Source organism: Orbicella franksi, chromosome 1 (assembly GCF_964199315.1).
Source record: "Orbicella franksi chromosome 1, jaOrbFran1.1, whole genome shotgun sequence".
Taxonomy (NCBI): domain Eukaryota; kingdom Metazoa; phylum Cnidaria; class Anthozoa; order Scleractinia; family Merulinidae; genus Orbicella; species Orbicella franksi.
In genome coordinates this window covers 6,195,244-6,218,022 of record NC_138145.1, presented here as the reverse complement: position 1 = coordinate 6,218,022, position 22,779 = coordinate 6,195,244, and the positions used below count along the sequence as shown (strand labels likewise).

The 22,779-nt window shown below is 39.2% G+C and overlaps 1 protein-coding gene and 1 long non-coding RNA gene across 3 annotated transcripts in view; both read right to left on the bottom strand.

Moving 5' to 3' along the window:
* Positions 1-22,779, bottom strand: part of LOC145464333 (CUB and sushi domain-containing protein 3-like) — an 89,542-nt gene that overhangs the window by 1,248 nt on the left and 65,515 nt on the right. Inside the window, exons 1-10 of one of the 2 annotated variants that reach the window (XM_081448216.1) lie at positions 14,696-14,870; positions 6,448-6,615; positions 5,667-5,834; positions 5,070-5,255; positions 3,935-4,105; positions 3,680-3,847; positions 3,203-3,370; positions 1,773-1,943; positions 979-1,149; positions 416-711 (exon numbers count right to left, since the gene is read on the bottom strand). In XM_081448216.1, coding sequence (XP_081304342.1) covers positions 416-711; positions 979-1,149; positions 1,773-1,943; positions 3,203-3,370; positions 3,680-3,847; positions 3,935-4,105; positions 5,070-5,255; positions 5,667-5,834; positions 6,448-6,577 — 1,629 coding nt within the window. In that variant the 5' untranslated portion in view covers positions 6,578-6,615; positions 14,696-14,870. Of the gene's footprint in view, positions 1-415; positions 712-978; positions 1,150-1,772; positions 1,944-3,202; positions 3,371-3,679; positions 3,848-3,934; positions 4,106-5,069; positions 5,256-5,666; positions 5,835-6,447; positions 6,616-14,695; positions 14,871-22,779 lie in introns of those variants that run through there. The other variant, XM_081448293.1, reaches the window with a different exon arrangement.
* Positions 8,132-12,569, bottom strand: LOC145473804 (uncharacterized). The gene is made up of 3 exons (XR_014044957.1): positions 12,223-12,569; positions 8,616-9,363; positions 8,132-8,339 (listed from the first exon to the last, which is right to left on the bottom strand). It is a non-coding gene; the product is annotated as an uncharacterized LOC145473804 (long non-coding RNA).

Sequence of the window (22,779 nt, the reverse complement as noted above, 5' to 3'; positions counted from 1 at the left end):
CTTAAGAAGAGACCAACGTATGCTAAGGTACTTCAAGTTCATGGGACGACTGAAAAACAAACATACAAACAAACAAACAAACAAAGCAAGCTGAACTGAATCAATCCAGGGAAAGTAAGCTCAAGCAAACATGCATTGACGCAAGCGGTTAGCTGAGTCGTCCATGCATCGTATTATCCTTCATGAATCTAGCAGTAGCACCAGCGGCAACAGTGGCAGTGGCAGCAGCATTGGTAGTACAGCTACTGCTACTACGTTGTATTGAGTAGCAGTACCACCACTACGACGACGACGACGACAAAAAAGAAAAAAAACAATATTTAGTACACTACTAATGGAAGCATCAGACGCATGAACAGGGCTAGAAGAAGTCGCAATAACAGTAGTGGAAATATAAGAGTACTGCGGATCTCACCTTTCTTGATCCAGACTCACTGTAATCTACAATTGTGTGTCCAGCTTTGAAGCTGAGTCTGTATCTTTGAACCCATTTGTTAGGGACTGTTCCTCCCTGAGTAGCAATAGCTGTGAGCTTGTAACTTTTATCGAGGTCAATTTGTAAGTAAGCTTGTGTTTTTGATGGACACCAAGCGGAGGGACCATTAAGTCGTGCAGCATTCGGTGGAAAAGCAAGATCTGTTAAGGATGGGGGTGATCTGATCCTGATAGCTCGATTGTTATTGTTCTCCAAACCAAGAGGCCTTGCACAAACTGAAACACATAACATTTAATCTTTCACGTTGTAGAGACAGGTTTCAAACAATGAGGAAATTTAGAACAAATTATACATGATATTGAAACGAGTTGCAAAAACTCAAATGAAACTAAAATAACATTGTTAAAACATAATAAAAGAGACCGAAGCAGTTGAAATATATATATTGTTCTTAAATGATTTCAGAAGGGAACCTTTTCTGCGTTCCCAGACTAATATACGAAATATAGCTTAATATGGTAGCAAGGTTAGTCTATACTTACTGGAGCAAATGGGCCTGGAATCGGACCAACTCCCATTCCGGCAGAATATTACTCGACTTCCAATCAACTCTAGAGCAGGAGGATTGCATCTAAAGGTTACATTTGCTCTGCTTCGATAATCATCGCCATCTTTTGCCCCATTGTCCGGTACGCCAGGATCACTGCATCGAGCTGTTATAGACACGTTATAGCAACGTGTTAAAAACCTTATGGTTTATGGTTATGAAATGGCTAACGACTAGCATGAAATTAAACGACGAGCAGTATTTCTACTTCACTGTGAGTGGGATACTACCCCAGAATTAAATTCCTTGGAACTAATTTTAATACAATAAAAAAGTACAATAATCTTGGCTAAGTACACAATATAATGACCCTTGCCGGAACTCGAGCCCAGACTGCTCGAAGTCCCAAACACTTGACTTTTCGCTAAAGCGATTTCCACATTAGCAGGGCTTCTAATAATAACAGTAATATTAAAAAAAACAAAACAAAACAAAACAAAAACGAACAGTTTATCATGTAATACATGGCTATACCGTCTCTGCAGCCATGTTATGCGATGATGCATGTTACGTTCAAATACTCTTCACTACATCGGATTGAACTTTGGGTAAAACACATTTTTATCTGTCGGGAAATGTGTAGATCTCGTTCAGGAAGCCTGGTGTGTTTCTAAGCCCTCTCAATAAATAGCGTTCAGGTGGCTTACATTTTTCCGTTGACATACAAATAGTACATTCTACTAAACATTAATAATCAATTATTTTAAGTCAGGCCCTTGACATACTTACCTTCACAAGAGGGTTTTTGATGACTCCACTTTCCCTCATTACATGTTATAGTTGAAGCTCCCACAAGATCAAAAGTCCTGTTTTTACATCGAAACTGTACAATACCACCATGGGAGTGGTTCTGGCCTAACTTCCACCCATTTTGAGGCTCTCCAGGATCCTGACAACGTTCTTATGAAAAATGAATAATGAAGATTGTTTATTCAAATTATAACGAAATGTTAGTAGATAAATTAAACGCTGGGAAAGGTAGTACTCAGTGTTGTAATTTATTTATTTATTTATTTATTTATTAACGTTAAAAGCCGACATTTCGGCGTCATCGTGACACCATTCTCAAGGCAAAGTGAACAAATAATGCGATATCGATGATTTGATTTCTATAGTCTCTACAAATTCACATAATAACAAAGGATCATAAATTCTTCAAGTGAATACCTTTGCGCGAATCGAATCTGTTCGCACGTTTAGGGATGGTTTAAGTTTTCTTATAAAAAGCATCTCCTTAATTAGGCAATCAAATTTGTTGGTACATTTGTCAAGCACGTGAAATTGTTCTGAAAGATAAGGTGGTACGTTCGAATTATGTTCGCTGAAGTAATGTTTACAAATTGACGACGATTTTTGTTTGTGTCCATCAACACGTTCGTGGAGGTGGCCGCGAGTGTAACCAACATATGCAGCATACCGGCAAAAGAAAATATTTGAGAACGTCTGTGACAACATTGTAGTGACCGGCCTACACAACTCCTATCCACGTGTTATAACCGCTTTGAAGTTTTGCTCGAACTGGTATATCTGTAAGGATCTGCCCCTCTAGTATATGGTACAATAGGCGGATCTTTGAATATTTCGCGAAGCAGTGGTTGATTTTGGATCGAAAGCCAGTGTTAAACGAGGGTGACAGGCCGTACATGGCCGAACTCCTACCCTTCTTGGCATTAGTATATACATTTTTCTCAATCTCGGCCTCGCGACCTTTTTTGCTCCACACTTGTTTCTGAAGAGCACTTAATGCTTTGTTTTTAGGAGGACATTTCACCCGTGTAGAGCCGCTGGAGTCCATAGGTCTGTGTGATTTCCACAGTTTTCCGCGTGTAATTTGTAGATTGACACCTCTGTTTTTTTGCCGCGTACTAGTTTTTTCGTCTTATTTATATTGCAAGATATGTTTTAAGCTCTCTAAATATTAAATCTGGAGGGACAAAGTTTCAAAGATTCCGTGAACATGTTGGTTACTTGCATTTTGTATTATTCCACCGGGCCCGGCAGGCTTACGTTTGAAACACAGATGATCGCTTAACTCTTCTCTCGCGCGGTTGACTAACTCAACACGCTTTACTTGAATAAGTTATGAGGTATGATCTTGCATCTCAATAGGGCAGAAAGATGTAGCTGAAAGTACTTTTTCTATCTGCATCATCACTTACTTTTACACGCTGGGAATCTACCGTTCCATATTCCTTTCCTGCAAGTTGAAAAGGCTGGGCCTTCTAAATCGTAGCCAAAATTACACCAAAATTCAACTGAGGAGCCATAACTGAAGTCGCCCCCGATGACGCGTCCGTTCTCGAGTAGTCCCGGATCTCTACAAAGTCCTGCATGAAAATATTGACAAGAAACAGTTAAGCAGTGTGTCCGAAACTCTCACCGCTCTGTGATAATCGATCCGTCGATCGATTGTCCACCGAGCTACCAAGTTACTGAGTTACCGAGCTATCAAGCTACCGAGCTACCAAGCTACCGAGCTACTGAGCTACCTACCTACCTACCTGCTTGCCTGCCTGCCAGTAAAACCGATCGCTTTTGAATAAAAGTGTAAAAGAAAAGTTTTTATCTAACAATTTGACATTTTGTTATAAAAGGAGGCGTTCTAAACAAAATATACACAAGTAAATGGCTCAAACCTTTGCAAGTTAGAGAATTTGCATTCCATTTGCCATCGATGCACATAATCTGCTGGGAGCCTTGCAGTTGAAATCCTTCGTTGCAGGAGAACGAGACTACTGCTCCGTGGTCTGTATTGTGGCTATTTACCTTGCCATTAGAGAGCGCTGGCAGTGGATCACAAGTCCCTGTGAATGGGGAGAAAACTGGAGAAAACTTAAATTCATTGATTGCTTGGTATTTTAGGTGGTGATTTAATGTTATGTGATATCTACCTTTACATTCCGGCCTTTCTGAATCCCAGCTGCCATCGTTACAGGTCATTTGTGGCTTCCCTACCAAACTGTAGCCCTGTGTAGTGCATTCATATGTCACCATCTGACCATGCGAAAAGTGGTTGCCATTTCTTCTCCCTCGAGCTAAATGACCAGGATCATCACAAGATGCTAACGGAGGAACATATGATAGGAAAATATTATAAAATATCATATAATGTGCCTATGGAATAAAATATTTTTCAGCAGAAATAAAGACATTTGAGTGTTGAAATTTTAAAAAAACGGCGGTAAAATTCGCAAGCAAATTTAAAAAAGGTCTTAGGGCCTCAAACATCCCAAATTTGCCATTACTGAAGGTAACACCTTTTGGAAAACTGGGTAGGAGATATTTATGTTACAAACCCTGTGACGTCATAGAGTTTTTAAAAAGGCTTTTTACCGAAGACCATACAACAAAGTAGCATGCATTTGCTCCTTAGCAAATATTTTCCTCCTCCTTTTATAGCACTTTTTACCTGCCTTTACTATAGAGTCCTAAAGTGTGACGTCACAAAAAAATAAATTTGAGAAATTATGGGATTTGGCGCCATTTTCGAATAGAGCGTCCTTGAAAAAGGGTCTTTGCCCAAAATTACCTCTTAATTGTAATTCCCAGCCGAAATATAAAGGATGAAAATTTGGTACTTCCCCATATAAATCTCTCTAATTTTGAGTAAGTTCTAAACTGAAGGAACTGAAACAAATTTTGAAGGGTTTGTATGGGATGCTATCAAACTTTGATCCCTTATATCTCTATCGGTAATTGCAATTCAGAGCTAATTTTTGGGATGAGAGCATCTTTTAGGATCCTCTATAAGAATACGACATCATATCCGATAATTTCAAAACTTTTATTTTTGTGATGTCATCACTTTAGGACTCTATTTTCACTGTATCTTTCACTGTATCTTTTGAAAAAAATGGCACGAGTTGGATCAACCCTGTGACGTCATCAAATCAAAATGGCCAAACGAACAAATGTTCTCACGTGTCCATGAGAGATCACAGTATCAAATTTAAAGAAGAGTGGAAAATTCAGAGTCCACAACATTACAATCAATACCACAGATCTGAACTAGTTTAGCCAACTTACCCTTGCAAGAAGGAAGCTTTCTATCCCAAAACCCATCGTCACAATTACGAATGTTGGAGCCAGTTAAAGTGTACCATACAGCACAAGCGTACTCTAAATAGCTGCCATGTGGCAAGAGTTCACCTATTATAAAAATGCCGTTTGTCGTGTAACCATTGTCGAGGTTACCATCGAAAGCACATCGAGCTGGAAAATACAAACATATTACCCACTTTAGTTCTTTATAACGCTTGGACTCTCAAGAGGCGAAGTTAACAACCACAGAGAGAAATGCAAAACGCTAAACAAATCCAGCATCGCAGAAATTAATGCTTAGAAGCTTTGAATTAAACATTAACAAACTGCAGCTAACACTATTTACCACGTACAGCGTTACATTTTATACTCAGTGTATTTACACTGTCGGCTAACAAATTCATCTTTGGCGAAAGGGGATACAAAGAGGATTTGATGAGTGAAATCAGATCTAAAGAAAGGCAGAATGTCTCGTTCTCAGTGAACGGATTGCAAACAGACCGAAGATCAAGCAGTTTAAACCCGTAATGTGCAAATTTACACTAATTTGCGAGTAATGGTTGATATGAATAACCGTGTCACCTTTGCATTCAGGTATGACGCCACTCCACGCTCCACCTCTACACCGAATTGTGTCATTCCCCACTAAGTCGTGATTTCTATTGCATTTAAAAGTAACTGTTTGCCCCTCCTGAAAATTGTCACTCAGGCGTTTTCCTTTGGATGGTTCACCGGGATCTGGACACACCGCTGTGTTAAAAACGAGAAAAGAAAAAAAAAAAAAAGAAAAGAAAAATGACAAATGAGATCTAGAGTTAAAAGAAAAACACGCAAAATAAATAAAGGTTAAAAGATCTGCCGCGATTGTCATTTCAATTAATGCCTTTATACTGGTTCTTAAAAGCTGTATTCCACGTATGTTCCCCATCACCTTTCCTTTCAATAGATCACTAAGCAAACTGGTTTGAACTTCTTAGACTAGATCAAACATTGTTAGAGAAATTTCTTAAAATTAAAAGAGAAGCGAACCAACAAGTTCCTTTTTACTGTAACATGCAGCATCGCCCCCAAAATGTACGATCCGTGTGGTCAGCATAAGAAATAAGCTCTAAACCTACCGGCGAGAGCTCGTTACTCACAGTGCTGAACAAAGGGTATGCAGACTTTGTGGATGCTAAGTATGTGGAAAACCATCTATTCAAACGTGAGACTGTCAAAATGTATGTCAAGAGTAAGGCTCTATGAGATCGAGATATTTCAGCCTGACTGAGGTTTCCCAAGATAAAGGTTGTGGCTCCATCGCGATTACGTTGAGCGGAGACTGTTCAAATGTATGTCAAGTGTTAAACACAGATTTACTTACCAACACAATTAGGAACAGAATCACTCCAAGAGCCATCATTGCAGTGGATATCTCTACTACCATCTAGTTGATAATTTCGATCGCAAGTAAATACCACTAACGAGTCGTGTCTGAAGTCGTTTCCTTGCATACGTCCATTAGGTGGTGTTCCTGGGTTGATGCATGGTGCTAAAAGGCAATATATTAATTTAATAAATGTCTGGTGCCCTGTAAAGAATAATTTACATGATTTTTCCCCTTTTACATGTTTGGAGGTTTCATGTAAATAACATGTAAATATTTTAAGTGAAACATGTAAATGATGAAGAAAGCAAAGGGCTAAGATCATGTAAATAACATGTAAACTGTTCCTGCAAACACTGTAAATAGCCTGTAAATTTCTTGTGATTCAACCTGGAAACCCGTAAATAACATGTAAATTTAATACAGGGAGGGTGCCATAATACTGTAAATAACATGTAAATAAAAAAGGGGAGGCTGTAAACATGTAAATAAAAAAAGAGAGGCTGTAAATAACATGGAAAATGAAAACAGGAGCCTGTAAATAACATGTAAATCGAAGAAGGGAGCCTGTAAATAACATGTAAATCGAAAAAGGGAGCCTGTAAATAACGTGTAAATCGAAAAAGGGAGTTTGTAAATAACATGGAAATCAAAAAAGGAGCCCATAAAGAACATGTAAATCGAAAAAGGGAGCCTGTAAATAACATGTAAATCGAAAAAGGGAGCCTGTAAATAACATGTAAATGGAAAAAGGGAGCCTGTAAATAACATGTAAATGGAAAAAGGGAGCCTGTAAATAACATGGAAATCGAAAAAGGGAGCCTGTAAATAACATGGAAATGGAAAAAGGGAGCCTGTAAATAACATGGAAATGGAAAAAGGGAGCCTGTAAATAACATGGAAATGGAAAAAGGGGGCAGAAACCCTGTACGATAATGACTTGTAAATAATAACTCGAAGAAAAATGCATGGAATGTACTGTTTTATTGTAATCAAATCTGTTGACCTTAATTATAATAGTATAAAATATGCAAATTTATACAGAATCAGAAATTTATTGCAATCAGAACAAACTCAGTAAAATTCAAATAGTTTTTATATGCCATGAATAAGGTTTACAATGTATACAATGCAACAAATAAAACATGTTTTCTTTTCTATCTATCCATAACAAGACGACTTAAATGCAATTTTGTGCATGGCCAAAATATTTTAAAATACCATGACTGAGCTCCTTTAACCGAATTCAAGCACTTTTCAAGAAGACTACTAAAATTCAAGACCTTTTCAAGATTGTGCGAAACCATGTCATATTTGGCTCTATTTAATTCATAAATAATAAAATGATTAAGAACTATACTGTCGTCAGCTACAACTAGTAAAAATTTTGCAATTTAGGTGTATTACTAAATTAAAATTGTTTGCGAATGGATACCTGTCTTAAATATATACTAAATCCACAAAGTCAAATGTAACATAATGATAATACCTTTGTCATAAAATGAGTGAATAAACCGTTTTTTCTCACTAAGTAATTAATGTAGGATTAAATTAGCCTTAATAATGAAAAATGGGGGAGGCACGATGGCCTCGTAGTTACATGTAGTGCGCTTAACCCCTGATCGAGCGATCCGGGTTCAAGCTCTAGGCGGGTACATTCTGTTGTGTTGTTGGGCAACACACTTCACTCTCAGTGCCTCTCCACCCAGGTGTATAGGTGGGTAGCAGCGAATTTAATGGTGGGGTAACCCTGCAATGGACTGGCATCTCATCCAGGGGGAGTAGAAATAGTCCTAGTCACTTCCTGCTACAGAAAGCGGGATAAGCTCCAGCCTGTTGGGCCACGTGGCTCGTATGCAGACTTTACCTTTACCTTATTATGAAAATTACTGCAATGTAAGTGTGAAGTATTGATCAACTTTTTTCATAGAGTGAATTGTTCTTTTGAAATAACAGAAAATAGGGAGAAAAAACATTTACCACAAGATAGAGATTGACATTTTAAAATCATCATAAAAACATTCATGCCAAAGGAATACTACATTGCATAACATAAAACAAGGCTTCTGACATCTTTTAGGCTATGTTTACAAAGTCAGTTTCCTTCTTTTTCCAAAACTGTATGGAATCCAAACAGTACAAACATTTTGGACCCCTGACAAAACATTCACTGTAAACAATATTCAAAATTTTACTTTTTCTTTTTGTGATAAAAAAACTGTACTGTAAAAACAAAATTCATAGGGACCTGTTGAAATTGAAAGGCCTATCTAGTACCATAGTTCCCATAACACATCATAAGTTAATAAATTATTGTTCTGGTACTACATGTATGTAAACATAGCCTTTTCTTTTTATGATGAAATCTTATAGCTGCTGTATTGAACAATAAGTATCAACCTAGCAATCTAAGATATTTAAATTTGATGCTAATTCACTAACACAGGTACAGTGTAAGTGATACCTCAAAGCATTAAAAAATAATGTTTAAAGTGGTTGAATTTATGCCAGAAAGCTGCCAGAGCATATCAAAGTGTTGAAGGTCACCATGTTAGACTGTAATGCACCAGGGGCCCATTTCTCGAAGGTCCCAAAAAGTTTTCGCCCCCAGAAAGCCATACCAAAATCTGAAATCTTATGCTTACAGAGCTATTTTAATCGCTTATTCTCAATATGAACAGAGGTTTCCTTCACACAAGAAGTTTCAGGCATATACAGCTCTTAGTTTTTAGACACAGCTCAATTAAAGATGGCTTTGTGGGCCCAAAAAGTTTCCAGGGCCTTCAAGAAATGGGCCTTGGACCCCTTATAGAGTCATAAGTACTGTAGACTTCTCAGTGGCTGATTTTTTCCTGATGAAGCATCAATGCCAAGGAGTATGCATGTATTGACCACTCTCAATTTTACTTCATCCTACAAGTAACATAAAACATTTCGTTAAATAAGATAACTATGTCTAAGTATGAATCAGCAAATTCTGTGTATGATATCAATCAGTTAATTTTACATTGGAGTTATTATTTTGTTTCTTATCATTCCAATGTATACTGTGACCTTTAAAATCGGACTGTAGCCGGTCATGTTGACTGGCCAAAGTAATTTTAGCTCGGTCACGTCTTGTTTCTGACCGGTCAGGATATTTATGCAAAAATCAAGTACATGTAATGTGAGCCAAATTAAACCCACAAATATAGTTTGTTTGTTCCAGTCACTGCTAGACCGTTTAAAAATTGGCTTAATATTTTTCCGAATGGATTTAACCCCAGTCACTCGAATGGCATTCCTATAGATCTTGAACGCATGACAAACAGCAAGCGAATGGTCTTTAGCCGTTCGAACAGATACATGTATGCATTGGTGTATGTTTTCATTAGAGGTCATAATAAAAAAGAGATTAAAAACTCTCAGATTTACAGTTGGGGATTTGATTGTTTATTCAAGAATGAACAACGTGACCGTCTCAACATGACATGACTGGTCAACATGGCCGGCGAGTGAAGTTTTTGGCCAGTCAAGTCACCATTCTGGCCAGACATTGCCCATTGACCGGCCATTATTTTGAGCCCTGAATATTCATCAATGAAACAGATCTTACATCTACATCTGTAGCTACTGTGTGACAAAAACTTTGCATCTCTGATTGGAAGGCACTGAATGTCAGAGGATGTAGAAGAACTAAACTCAAAATCTGTGGTAGTAAATATTCAATGTTCACTATCTTCTGCATTGTAATATTCATGCACAATAAATCAAACTCCTATCAAACAATGTTTAAATAATAAGTCAAGTTATTTGCAGGCACAATTTGATTGTTTCTTACACGCACTTATGCTCTATTGGTGGACAAAGGTACAGCTGATGACATAAATGTTTGTTTTGTTTCTTTGTTATGTATTACGAAGCAGATAGATTCTATGTTGTCGCGCATCTGTTTAGTAATAGATCACAGAAGACATCAAAATGTGGTAAGAACATCAGTGACACATGCCTGAAAAATTCACAGATTCTGTGACACACTCTGGTAATGGCTTATGTGAATATTTTTTGTTTTTACCACATTTTGGTGTTATGTGTGATCTACTCAGGGCAGGAAAAAACCAGGTCTGATTTCCTCAGCCAAGTAAATTTTGCTCTTGGGCAAGTGAAAATAGAAGTTCAGTGGCCCGGTGGGCAAGTGAAATTACAATGTAGCCTCAGTAGTCTTGTGAGTCTGACTAAAAATGCCAGCTTGATAAATGATAATTTCCAGTCATTCCATTTCAAAACTTAAGACCTAAAGATTAGTTAATTATTAGGTCGAAAGCAAGAATTAGTTAGGAATCCGAGCGTACTTCATTCGCATTTGTCCTCTGATTTCCTTACTGGCCACCACACTGGCAACTAATATTTAAATGGGGGCAAGTGAAAACTGAAATTGACTGGCCCACTGGGCAAGTGACTTACAATTTTTTCCCTGCCCTGCTACAGATGAATGAACAGATGCATGACACATGAAACCTGCATGTATTTGGTAAGAGCCCAATTTTGTACAAGTAAAATGTACAGCTGTAACAGGTCTCTAAAATGCTGTCTGGTCATCCCGGGGTAAGGCAATCGATTGAAATTGATCCATAAATTGATATAAATCAATAAATTGAAATTAATGTAAGTGTTATCAGTGCTATCAATCAATTGAAAGAAATTCATACTCACATGCTAGAAAAGTTTCAAGTTATCAATTTGATTTTACCAAATTTATCAGTCATTAGAGAATCAATTGAAAGTTGGCCTCTCTTTGTTAGTTCACATAAACTGTAGAAAAATTGTGTCCCTCAACACAATGTTTGATTGTAACTTTTTTTATGTAGATTTCAAAGGCACTACCAAAGACCCCCAAAACATAGTCCCCGATACATGTATGCCACCAAAATATTCTGTTTACAAGATGCAATGTTATGTTTTTATGCAATTGTATTCATGATTTCATATTTCACTTTATATCTTTTGTTCATTTCTTTCTTAATAAATGTTGTTTAAAAGATAAGCTAGTATCAGCAAAATTGATAATGCTTATTGAAAATTTGATCACAATCGATTACTCATGACGAATCCTTTTATTGATTTCTGATATCATTGACTAATTCCTATTGATTGTTATGAAATAATCGATTGACTATACTGTGTCGTCCAAGACAAGTAGATTTTCCTGCCTGGGCAAGAAACTTTTCCTTTTTTTTTCAAGTCCTGTGTAGTTTTCATGACAGTTTGAGGTACATGTATACCTCTTTATAAAGTATCGTAGTGTTTTTTTTGTGAAAGAAAATTTCACAACATTTAACTTACTATCAGCACCAGTGGGTGCAATGTCCATGTACAGTTGTGTAGCATATTGTAACTTGCATGTAGGTACAACTGTAGACACTTGAGTAACTTCAGAATACTTACACTAGCATAAGAGAAATTTCTCTGCTGAAGATGGCACATTACATTTTAGCTTACTAGCATTCACATCAGAGGGCAACATAACCTTACAAGAGAATGCATCAGAAGGAATCATAAGGTGCATATAAGCCAATAACAAATGTCGCACGCTCTTACTCGGTTATCGAGAACAGATAATAACAGATAATAAAGCCCTTTATGCACAGCAGGTAAACATCAACAAAGTCGATTCCACAAGTAATGTAACTTCTCCTTGATAATGACACATTCACAACCAAAGGCAAAACGAAATGTATACGTATCTTGACGTTACTTTACTCTACTCGTTCAATTTATGCAAAACTTGCTTACCTGTTGTTGTTGTTGTTGCCTATAATCGCTATCTTCAGCTTCTGGGTAACGGAAAACTTTGCCTTGAAACCGTGCACGATGACGAAGCGAAGGTAGAGTGGATTTTGGCCCGTTAAAACAGAGCTCGAGTTCGATGCAAGTTCCAACGAACTGCCAAACATGGCGGGAGAACCGAGAGGACCTGGTACCTAACATGAAGACCGCTGATTCCTGTTTGTTGGAGATCGGGCACTCACAAGGCTGGTGTGCTCTTACAAAGGGACTGGGATAACAGTGAGGGCATTGAAAGCACAGAACGGTAGAAATCACCAAAAAACAAAACAAAACAAAACAAAAAAACAAAATGTCATTTTGGGTACCGAAAAACAGTGAGCTATCATTTTCGGAAAGGCGATAAGACCTAACGTTTTCGGGAAATGGACAAAAAAGCCCTAATAAGTACGAGATACACAAGCTCCTCTAGAATAACCGAACAGATAAATTTTTTTTGCGCAACCTAAAATTAACCTACAGAGCTTTGAAAGTACACCAGATAGCCTAAAACAGCGTTTCAAAGCATTCGAGAGAAAACGGTCGCTGGGCCGGCCGTGTCCCTTATGGTTCCCTGCCTAACCTAACTCGCGTCAGTTCAAACTCGGTCACCGGGGCTCTTTCCGTCTTGAACTCACACAACACGTGACGCTTTCATGGTCCTTCATGAATAAATACGTACGTGTCCGAGAATTAATTTTTCTCTCTTCTAGAGACGTAAGCTTGGGACGCCTGCATGTGCAGTAACAATTCTAGTTTTATTTTGTCGTTGTGGATGCGCGGAAAGTTCACAAGAAGACAGCTTAGTGCGGTGTCGATCAATGCAGCGATTTAGTTTAGTGCATACCTTCTAACCCAACTTCAATTTAAAGCACACTATAGCACACACTTGGATTTTAGAGAAGTTCAAATGCTTCAACGTAACAGGCACCTTAATGGAGGCTTCACGGTAGGTTTACGGAGCTTTAGGGCGGTGTTACATTTTAACTTTACGCACCTTTAAAAGGTCCCATTTATATGTTCTCGGTTACCCGAGACAACCCTTCCTCTCTCTCCCCCCCCCCCCCCGTCCCCCCAAGTTTAACCTGGCCGGGGTAACTTTTCATTTATTTCTTTGCAAAATCCAACTAACCGTTTACAAGAGGATAGCGAACCTGTCGGTAACTTGGAATTTACATCATTTCAACAGTCTCCGTTGGTTGAACCGTTACACCAGAGTTATATTAAATAAGCCCACTTTTCCGTTACATGGTTTTTGCAGGGTTTAGGCAGGCCTTCTCTTAAATTTAGATCTTTTTTTTTTCCTAACAGTCTCCATTTTACATTAACGTGGTCTTAACAGTTTTTCGAAAAGCCCCCATTATCTCATTTAAATTGTTTTCACAGCCTTTGCAAGGTCCCCCTTTTTAATTTACATGTTTTTAACAGGCTATTTACAGCCCCCCATTGCACCCGTGCAACTTCTAGGTTTTCCATTTACATGGTTTTTACATGTTTCTTACAGGCTCCCTTTCTTTCATTTACATTGTTTTTACATGTTTCTTACAGGCCCCCTTTTTTCATTTACATGGTTTTTACATGTTTCTTACAGGCCCCCTTTTTTCATTTATATGGTTTTTAAATGTTTCTTACAGGCCCCCTTTTTTCATTTACATGGTTTTTACATGTTTCTTACAGGCCCCCTTTTTTCATTTACATGGTTTTTACATGTTTCTTACAGGCCCCCTTTTTTCATTTACATGGTTTTTACAGGGTTACAAACATAACATTTCCAGACTTTTTACAGCATTCGCTTGAATTATTTACACGTTTCTTACATGGTTTAGCAAAGCAATTTACATGTTTTTTACAAAGGCAGATACTGTAAAAGTGCGTAAAATATTTTACAGGTTTTTACATGTTCTTCAAATGATCATTGTCGACAAAGACAATGTAAATCACTATTTACAGAACATTTACATGCTGTACTAAAAGCTGTAAATTTCCTGTAAATTTATTTTACAAAACCCTAACATGTAAATTGTAATTTACAAAGAATGTAAATCAATATTTACATGCTGTAAATTAAAATTGACATGTCCATGTAAATTTTCAACTTTTCCAGTGGGTGTTGTCCCTGGGTTGATGCATGGTGCTAAAAGGCAAGATGTTAATTTAATAAACGTCGGGTGCCCGGAATAAGGAATTCAGTACTACATTCGGAAGGAAAAACATGGCAAATTCCTTGAACAATGACATAAAAATCCACAAAATTTGGAGTCCAACGCTTTAATCTTTCAAAGCCACAAGTTGATATAATTCGTTCAGGCCCAAAACGTCCCCTGGCCGAAAAAGGGTCAACACCATTAAATAATAGAGGATTTACTTCGAGAGATGTGTTTGTGAGGGGAAAATAACTATTACATTTTAAATTTCATTATAAAGTATTTGTATTTTTATTCACCTTTACATTCTGGGGGATCGAGGTCCCACCCTCCATCATTGCATGTCAGTTTGTCGTTGCCTTTGAGAGTATACTCTGCATCGCATCGATACCAAACTGTTTTGCCGTGCCTGTAATCAGCACCGATCTTTTTTCCGTGAACTAAACCGCCAGGATTTAGGCAGAAAGCTAGAAAATAAAAATAGACATGATTAGATTGGTCTATAGCGAGTATCTTCTGTGCGACGAATTTGTAATTGGGTTACCGAGGTCATCAATCCAAATGCTTGAACTGTTGGACAAAGTCCCTTTATATCAGCTATATATTGTTTCGTGCTGTCGACTCCAGAAATAATACTAATAAAAAAAAGATGGACTCTTGCAAGTACTTCTCGAGCAAGCTAGGTTAGTAAGTAGGGATCAATTTTAGTTTCTGGGCAACTGAGGTCGAATCATGGTAATCGACGTCGATATCCATATCGACCTCCATTACTAATGAACCTCGGTTTGTCGTGTTCGATTTGTGGCATTTAAGCTCGAGAAGAATCTAGGACGGTATCGACTGATCGTGCTCGGTAGACAGACGAACCTCAGATCACAACTCGAGCTCAGTTGCCTCTGAACTCATTGAGCAAGGGGTGCCGTTCTTTTCCGGGGGGGATCCGGGCCATGCTATTTGAGCTCGATCTTTTCTTCGAGCTGAATTTTTATATCGATCACGACTGGATTCGTGCTTGAACGTACTTTTCATCGAGCTCGATTGATAATGTTGTAATCGAGAGCGAAAGGGGGACTGGTGCGGAGGAATAAACGAAGCTCTCGCAAGGGGACTGGTATCAAGTGAGCTTCGGAGTAGACTGACCTTTACCGAACTGCACCTTGTAAATGTACAAGAAAAGTCGAATAAGGTAGGAAATTCTGGCATTTGTTTACCCTTTCTTAATCAGGTTACTTCTCGTAAAGGGTTTGCTACTTTTTTTTATTCACATTAGACCTTTTTACCAAGTGGTTAGCAATTGTTTTTCTCACAGAATACCAGGCCAATTAGATTAACACTGAAAGCTTACACACTGCACATAATTTGGTAATATAAAATACGGAGGATGAGTATCATTGTCTAAGAATATAATAGTTTAGATGCTTGTTCATCGAAAAGGCTCTGGCAAGTGTGCTTTTTTGTCTGCCCGGCTGTTTTTGTTTTTCCCTGTGATAATTCGATTTTCTGTTTTTTTTTTTTTGTTATTCCCTCTGATAATTCGATTTTCTGTTCTCTGTTTTTTTTTAACTTTGTCAAATTCGCTACGCCAAATTTATACACGTTATTCTTTGTTTCATAATCAGCCTTAGTGAAAATTTGCTTAGTGAACGGGAAATCCCTGTGTAACTGCCTCTCTCCACCACCCAGACCGCCTTGTTCCACCACACATACAGGTAATTTTATTTTAAGTAATATTAAAAAAAATCTGTTTTTCAGTCAGTGTTTTTTATTTATTTCAACCCTTCCTAGTCGTAACTATTACACAGATTCATCTAAAACTTTCATGCCATAAATGCTGAGTAAGTTTTTCCAAACTTGACCTTTAAATGGCTGAACACAATTCTGTTTTATAGTTCTCATTTAAAATGGAACCTTTTCCTTAAGGCACACGTAGCATAAAACGGAACACTTCAAAATATATAGATTAAGAAGCATGTGCCTTAATTCCGTGCACAAATATTTTTTTCCAGACTCTGTATAAGACCTTTGCTTTTGTACCCTTCGCAGCAAGAAAGCTTAACATTTAACTATTGTTCACGCTGATCTCAAGATGACAACAGCCTACTAAATTTAAATGTAAATTCCAAATCTACGATGAGTTGTCTGTACCATATTTATAGAAATTAATTTAAAGTCAGCCAACTTGGCTGAGTAAAAACATCTTAATCTAACTTTCTGAAAACTGGAAATTGCTTTGTTGGAAAGCAACTTAGCATTGGAGACAAGAAAAAAGCGTATACAACTTTTACATACAAAAACAAACTGAGGGAAAATTGACCTTGCAATTGTGTTTACTGGTATCTTATATGTAATGTTTACTTGAAGCAGCCAAAAAATAGAGCTTTATTATTTACTGTTGCCAGTGCTGGAAATAATTTTCCTTTTTTAACAGGACATGTGTCCTTTCACATCTTCATTTAGTCGGAAAACTTATCATTTTTACCGGACATAAATTAGCATAATTTGATTAGTATAAACAATGATAGCATAGTGAATTTCATTAGCATAAACATTTACAACACAAATCATTCAAAACTTATGTTGAATGTTTTAGAAGCAAAGATATTTCACTATGTTTTTCTGGAAGGACAGAACGTCTGAGAAAATAACCGTAACTGATCGTCAACACTGAGGAATGAGGAAATGTAGTCGTCATTGTGGCGTCTAAACCAGAGATTTTGGTGGCCAAAGATGAAATGTTAGCCGCGTTGGCAACCGTATTGGTCGTAATTTCGATCCCCTAAACAATGCATCTAACTCAATTTTATGGATGGACAATAACTTCAAAGAAAAAAGGCAAAATGTGTTCAATAAATGTCTGGACATTGTGTGTGATCATAATCCAAATTTGGTCGGACAAGGTCCAATGATGGACTGTTATTTCCAGCACTGGTTTCTCTTTTTTAATTGGTAAATGTAATTCCAAAAATCAAGGGAAAGGAAAAATTTCTTCCTTAATATTAACAATAAATCTTGTAAATAAAATTGAAAGCAAATGGTAATACATTTCAGACAAAACAATATAAATTTATGCGCAGATATTGGATTTCGCTCTTTGCTCCTTAGAACAATTCAATCACATGTGATTGCATATATGTTACTCCAATGTTTTTCACTGTTCTTTTTTTGATTTTTTTCTTTGAGAACCTGTTCTCTTATCCTTCTTCCTTTTCCTGACATTTGTTGTATGAGCTTGCTGTTCTTCCTTGACTCCTTTACCTTTCATTTCTTCTTCAACTTGTTCTTGCGCTTCTTTATGTTCTTGTGTTTCTTTGTTTTCTTGCACTTCTTTGTTTTCTTGCACTTCTTTATTTTCTTGTACTTCTTTGTTTTCTTGCACTTCCTTGTTTTCTTGTTCTTCTTTGTTTTCTTGCACTTCGTTGTTTTCTTGCACTTCTTTGTTTTCTTGTGCTTCTTTGTTTTCTTCCACTTTGTTTTCTCGCACTTCTTTGTTTTCTTGTGCTTCTTTGTTGTCTTGTATGCAATCATCATCTTGGTTCACACCCTTCTTTACTTTTTTAGATTTTTTTACTTTTTTTTTTAGAGGCTTTTCCTTTTTCACGTTTGGTTTCTCTGCTGGCACGTTTTTCCTTTCTTCTTTCCTTCATTCTTTCTTTTACTTTCCATTTTTTTCTGGGCTTTTCTTTTTGTGCTTCATCTGTTGATAATACACATATTTAAGTTCGTAAATGTAGTTGACTTCAGATATTTTGTTTTACATGTAGATTCACACACTTTCACTCTTGATAGAAGTTAAATTGCCTGTTTGCATTACTGTTAACAGCGTGGATTATAAAACCATAACAATTTGATATAGCATCCTCCTTGCAATAAGCTTCCCCCTTCTAATATGTGCTTCCCCATGAGTTTGTTTTTATTTATTTTATCATTCAGTGCCTCTGTTACAATAAGTGCCCCTTCCAATTAACACCTTCATGGCAAAAGTGACATTCAAGACACTGACTGTGACATACAAAAGACTGATTATACAAATGTCTGCTTTGATTAGACTGAAGTCAGCTTTCGTGTCTGAGCATAATGTTGAAGATCATTAATGTCAGGGCTCCTTTTGTTACAGTCGTTGAGTTAGAGAATTTTTGATTATCACTGACATAACTTGCATTGATTAATGTTACTGTATATTCATGTTCAAAAAGAAACTAGCATCTTGTCTCCAAAGGTTGCTCTCCATGAAGCCAATGAAAGTAATGTTGTGCTGGCCTGTCACTAAATGGAATCATTACAGGTTTAACATATGTTTTGCATTGGCCTGCCCCACCAGTATCAGCATAAAAATTAATAATAACTCAAATTTTTCTTACCAACAACTGTGGCAGACAATCTTTCTTCTTTGGGTTGAGGTACATTTCCCCTGAAGGAGACCTGCAAGTAAATATAGGGAAGGGAAGTGTGCTGCTCAAAGGACTCATGTGTAACTTGCTTTGGATGATGGAAACTCTAGCTGTTGTATCCATCATTTATGGCAAGTTACACATGAGTCCTTTGAGCAGTACACTTCCCTTCCATATTTTAAACACTTTGTAGATGTCACTTGCATTAACCTGCATATTAGTGTTGTTGTTAATGTTAGAGTTACTGTTAGTGTTATAGGCAAGTACCAGCCATGTGACAACTACAGACTAAAAATAATCCCACACAAATATGCCTCTATCCCATTTTTCCTACTTTTTATGTATAGCACACAACTCTTTCAAGTTTCTTTTAATTTTATGATATTCATTGTACCAAATGTTCATAAATTGTTTTTTTTTCTGAAACCGCAAAGATACAGTAGAGTCAATCTTCTCCAAGTATCGTGGCTCTAGAGAGCCTCGTCCCTGGAGAGATACAGTTAGAGTCAGTTTAGTATCGTGGCTCTAGAGAGCCTCGTCCCTGGAGAGATACAGTAGAGTCAGTCTACTCCAAGTATCGTAGCTCTAGAGAGCCTCGTCCCTGGAGAGATACAGTAGAGTCAGTCTACTCCAAGTATCGTAGCTCTAGAGAGCCTCGTCCCTAGAGAGATACAGTAGAGTCAGTCTACTCCAAGTATCGTAGCTCTAGAGAGCCTCGTTCCTGGAGAGATACAGTAGAGTCAGTCTACTCCAAGTATCGTGGCTCAAGAGAGCCTCGTCCCTGGAGAGATACAGTAGAGTCAGTCTACTCCAAGTATCGTGGCTCTAGAGAGCCTCGTCCCTGGAGAGATACAGTAGAGTCAGTCTACTCCAAGTATCGTGGCTCTAGAGAGCCTCGTCCTTGGAGAGATACAGTAGAGTCAGTCTACTCCAAGTATCATGGCTCTAGAGAGCCTCATCCCTGGAGAGATACAGTAGAGTCAGTCTACTCCAAGTATCGTGGCTCTAGAGAGCCTCGTCCTTGGAGAGATACAGTAGAATCAGTCTGCTCTAAGTATTGTGGCTCTAGAGAGCCTCGTCCCTGGAGAGATACAGTAGAGTCAGTTTACTCCAAGTATCGTGGCTCTAGAGAGCCTCGTCCCTGGAGAGATACAGTAGAATCAGTCTGCTCTAAGTATTGTGGCTCTAGAGAGCCTCGTCCCTGGAGAGATACAGTAGAGTCAGTTTACTCCAAGTATCGTGGCTCTAGAGAGCCTCGTCCCTGGAGAGATACAGTAGAATCAGTCTGCTCTAAGTATTGTGGCTCTAGAGAGCCTCGTCCCTGGAGAGATACAGTAGAGTCAGTTTACTCCAAGTATCGTGGCTCTAGAGAGCCTCGTCCCTGGAGAGATACAGTAGAGTCAGTTTACTCCAAGTATCGTGGCTCTAGAGAGCCTCGTCCCTGGAGAGATACAGTAGAATCAGTCTGCTCTAAGTATTGTGGCTCTAGAGAGCCTCGTCCCTGGAGAGATACAGTAGAGTCAGTTTACTCCAAGTATCGTGGCTCTAGAGAGCCTCGTCCCTGGAGAGATACAGTAGAGTCAGTTTACTCCAAGTATCGTGGCTCTAGAGAGCCTCGTCCCTGGAGAGATACAGTAGAGTCAGTCTACTCCAAGTATCGTGGCTCTAGAGAGCCTCGTCCCTGGAGAGATACAGTAGAGTCAGTTTACTCCAAGTATCGTGGCTCTAGGGAGCCTCGTCCCTGGAGAGATACAGTAGAGTCAGTCTACTCCAAGTATCGTGGCTCTAGAGAGCCTCGTCCTTGGAGAGATACAGTAGAGTCAGTCTACTCCAAGTATCGTGGCTCTAGAGAGCCTCGTCCCTGGAGAGATACAGTAGAGTCAGTCTACTCCAAGTATCGTGGCTCCGGAGAGCCTCGTCCCTGGAGAGATACAGTAGAGTCAGTTTACTCCAAGTATCGTGGCTCTAGAGAGCCTCGTCCCTGGAGAGATACAGTAGAATCAGTCTGCTCTAAGTATCGTGGCTCTAGAGAGCCTCGTCCCTGGAGAGATACAGTAGAGTCAGTTTACTCCAAGTATCGTGGCTCTAGGGAGCCTCGTCCCTGGAGAGATACAGTAGAGTCAGTCTACTCCAAGTATCGTGGCTCTAGAGAGCCTCGTCCTTGGAGAGATACAGTAGAGTCAGTCTACTCCAAGTATCGTGGCTCTAGAGAGCCTCGTCCCTGGAGAGATACAGTAGAGTCAGTCTACTCCAAGTATCGTGGCTCCGGAGAGCCTCGTCCCTGGAGAGATACAGTAGAGTCAGTTTACTCCAAGTATCGTGGCTCTAGAGAGCCTCGTCCCTGGAGAGATACAGTAGAATCAGTCTGCTCTAAGTATCGTGGCTCTAGAGAGCCTCGTCCCTGGAGAGATACAGTAGAGTCAGTTTACTCCAAGTATCGTGGCTCTAGGGAGCCTCGTCCCTGGAGAGATACAGTAGAGTCAGTCTACTCCAAGTATCGTGGCTCTAGAGAGCCTCGTCCTTGGAGAGATACAGTAGAGTCAGTCTACTCCAAGTATCGTGGCTCTAGAGAGCCTCGTCCCTGGAGAGATACAGTAGAGTCAGTCTACTCCAAGTATCGTGGCTCCGGAGAGCCTCGTCCCTGGAGAGATACAGTAGAGTCAGTTTACTCCAAGTATCGTGGCTCTAGAGAGCCTCATCCCTGGAGAGATACAGTAGAATCAGTCTGCTCTAAGTATCGTGGCTCTAGAGAGCCTCGTCCCTGGAGAGATACAGTATAGTCAGTTTACTCCAAGTATCGTGGCTCTAGAGAGCCTCGTTCCTGGAGAGATACAGTAGAGTCGGTCTACTCCAAGTATCGTGGCTCTAGAAAGCCTCGTCCCTGGAGAGATACAGTAGAGTCAGTCTACTCCAAGTATCGTGGCTCTAGAGAGCCTCGTCCCTGGAGAGATACAGTAGAGTCAGTTTACTCCAAGTATCGTGGCTCTAGAGAGCCTCGTCCTTGGAGAGATACAGTAGAGTCAGTTTACTCCAAGTATCGTGGCTCTAGAGAGCCTCGTCCTTGGAGAGATACAGTAGAGTCAGTCTACTCCAAGTATCGTGGCTCTAGAGAGCCTCGTCCCTGGAGAGATACAGTAGAGTCAGTTTACTCCAAGTATCGTGGCTCTAGAGAGCCTCGTCCTTGGAGAGATACAGTAGAGTCAGTCTACTCCAAGTATCGTGGCTCTAGAGAGCCTCATCCCTGGAGAGATACAGTAGAGTCAGTCTACTCCAAGTATCGTGGCTCTAGAGAGCCTCGTCCTTGGAGAGATACAGTAGAGTCAGTCTACTCCAAGTATCGTGGCTCTAGAGAGCCTCGTCCCTGGAGAGATACAGTAGAGTCAGTCTACTCCAAGTATCGTGGCTCCGGAGAGCCTCGTCCCTGGAGAGATACGGTAGAGTCAGTTTACTCCAAGTATCGTGGCTCTAGAGAGCCTCGTCCCTGGAGAGATACAGTAGAGTCAGTTTACTCCAAGTATCGTGGCTCTGGAGAGCCTCGTCCCTGGAGAGATACAGTAGAATCAGTCTGCTCTAAGTATTGTGGCTCTAGAGAGCCTCGTCCCTGGAGAGATACAGTACAGTCAGTCTGCTCTAAGTATTGTGGCTCTAGAAAGCCTCATCCCTGGAGAGATACAGTAGAGTCAGTCTGCTCTAAGTATTGTGGCTTTAGAGAGCCTCGTCCCTGGAGAGATACAGTAGAGTCAGTCTGCTCTAAGTATTGTGGCTCTAGAAAGCCTCGTCCCTGGAGAGATACAGTAGAGTCAGTTTACTCCAAGTATCGTGGCTCTAGAGAGCCTCGTCCTTGGAGAGATACAGTTAGTGTCGGTCTACTCCAAGAGTCGTGACTCTATAGAGAGCCTCGTCCCTGGAGGGAAATAGTAGGGTGGTCAGTTGGACAAGTGAGGTCAGTATAGTCAGTTTTAGGTCAGGTAAGGTCATTTTTGTCAGGCTTAAGA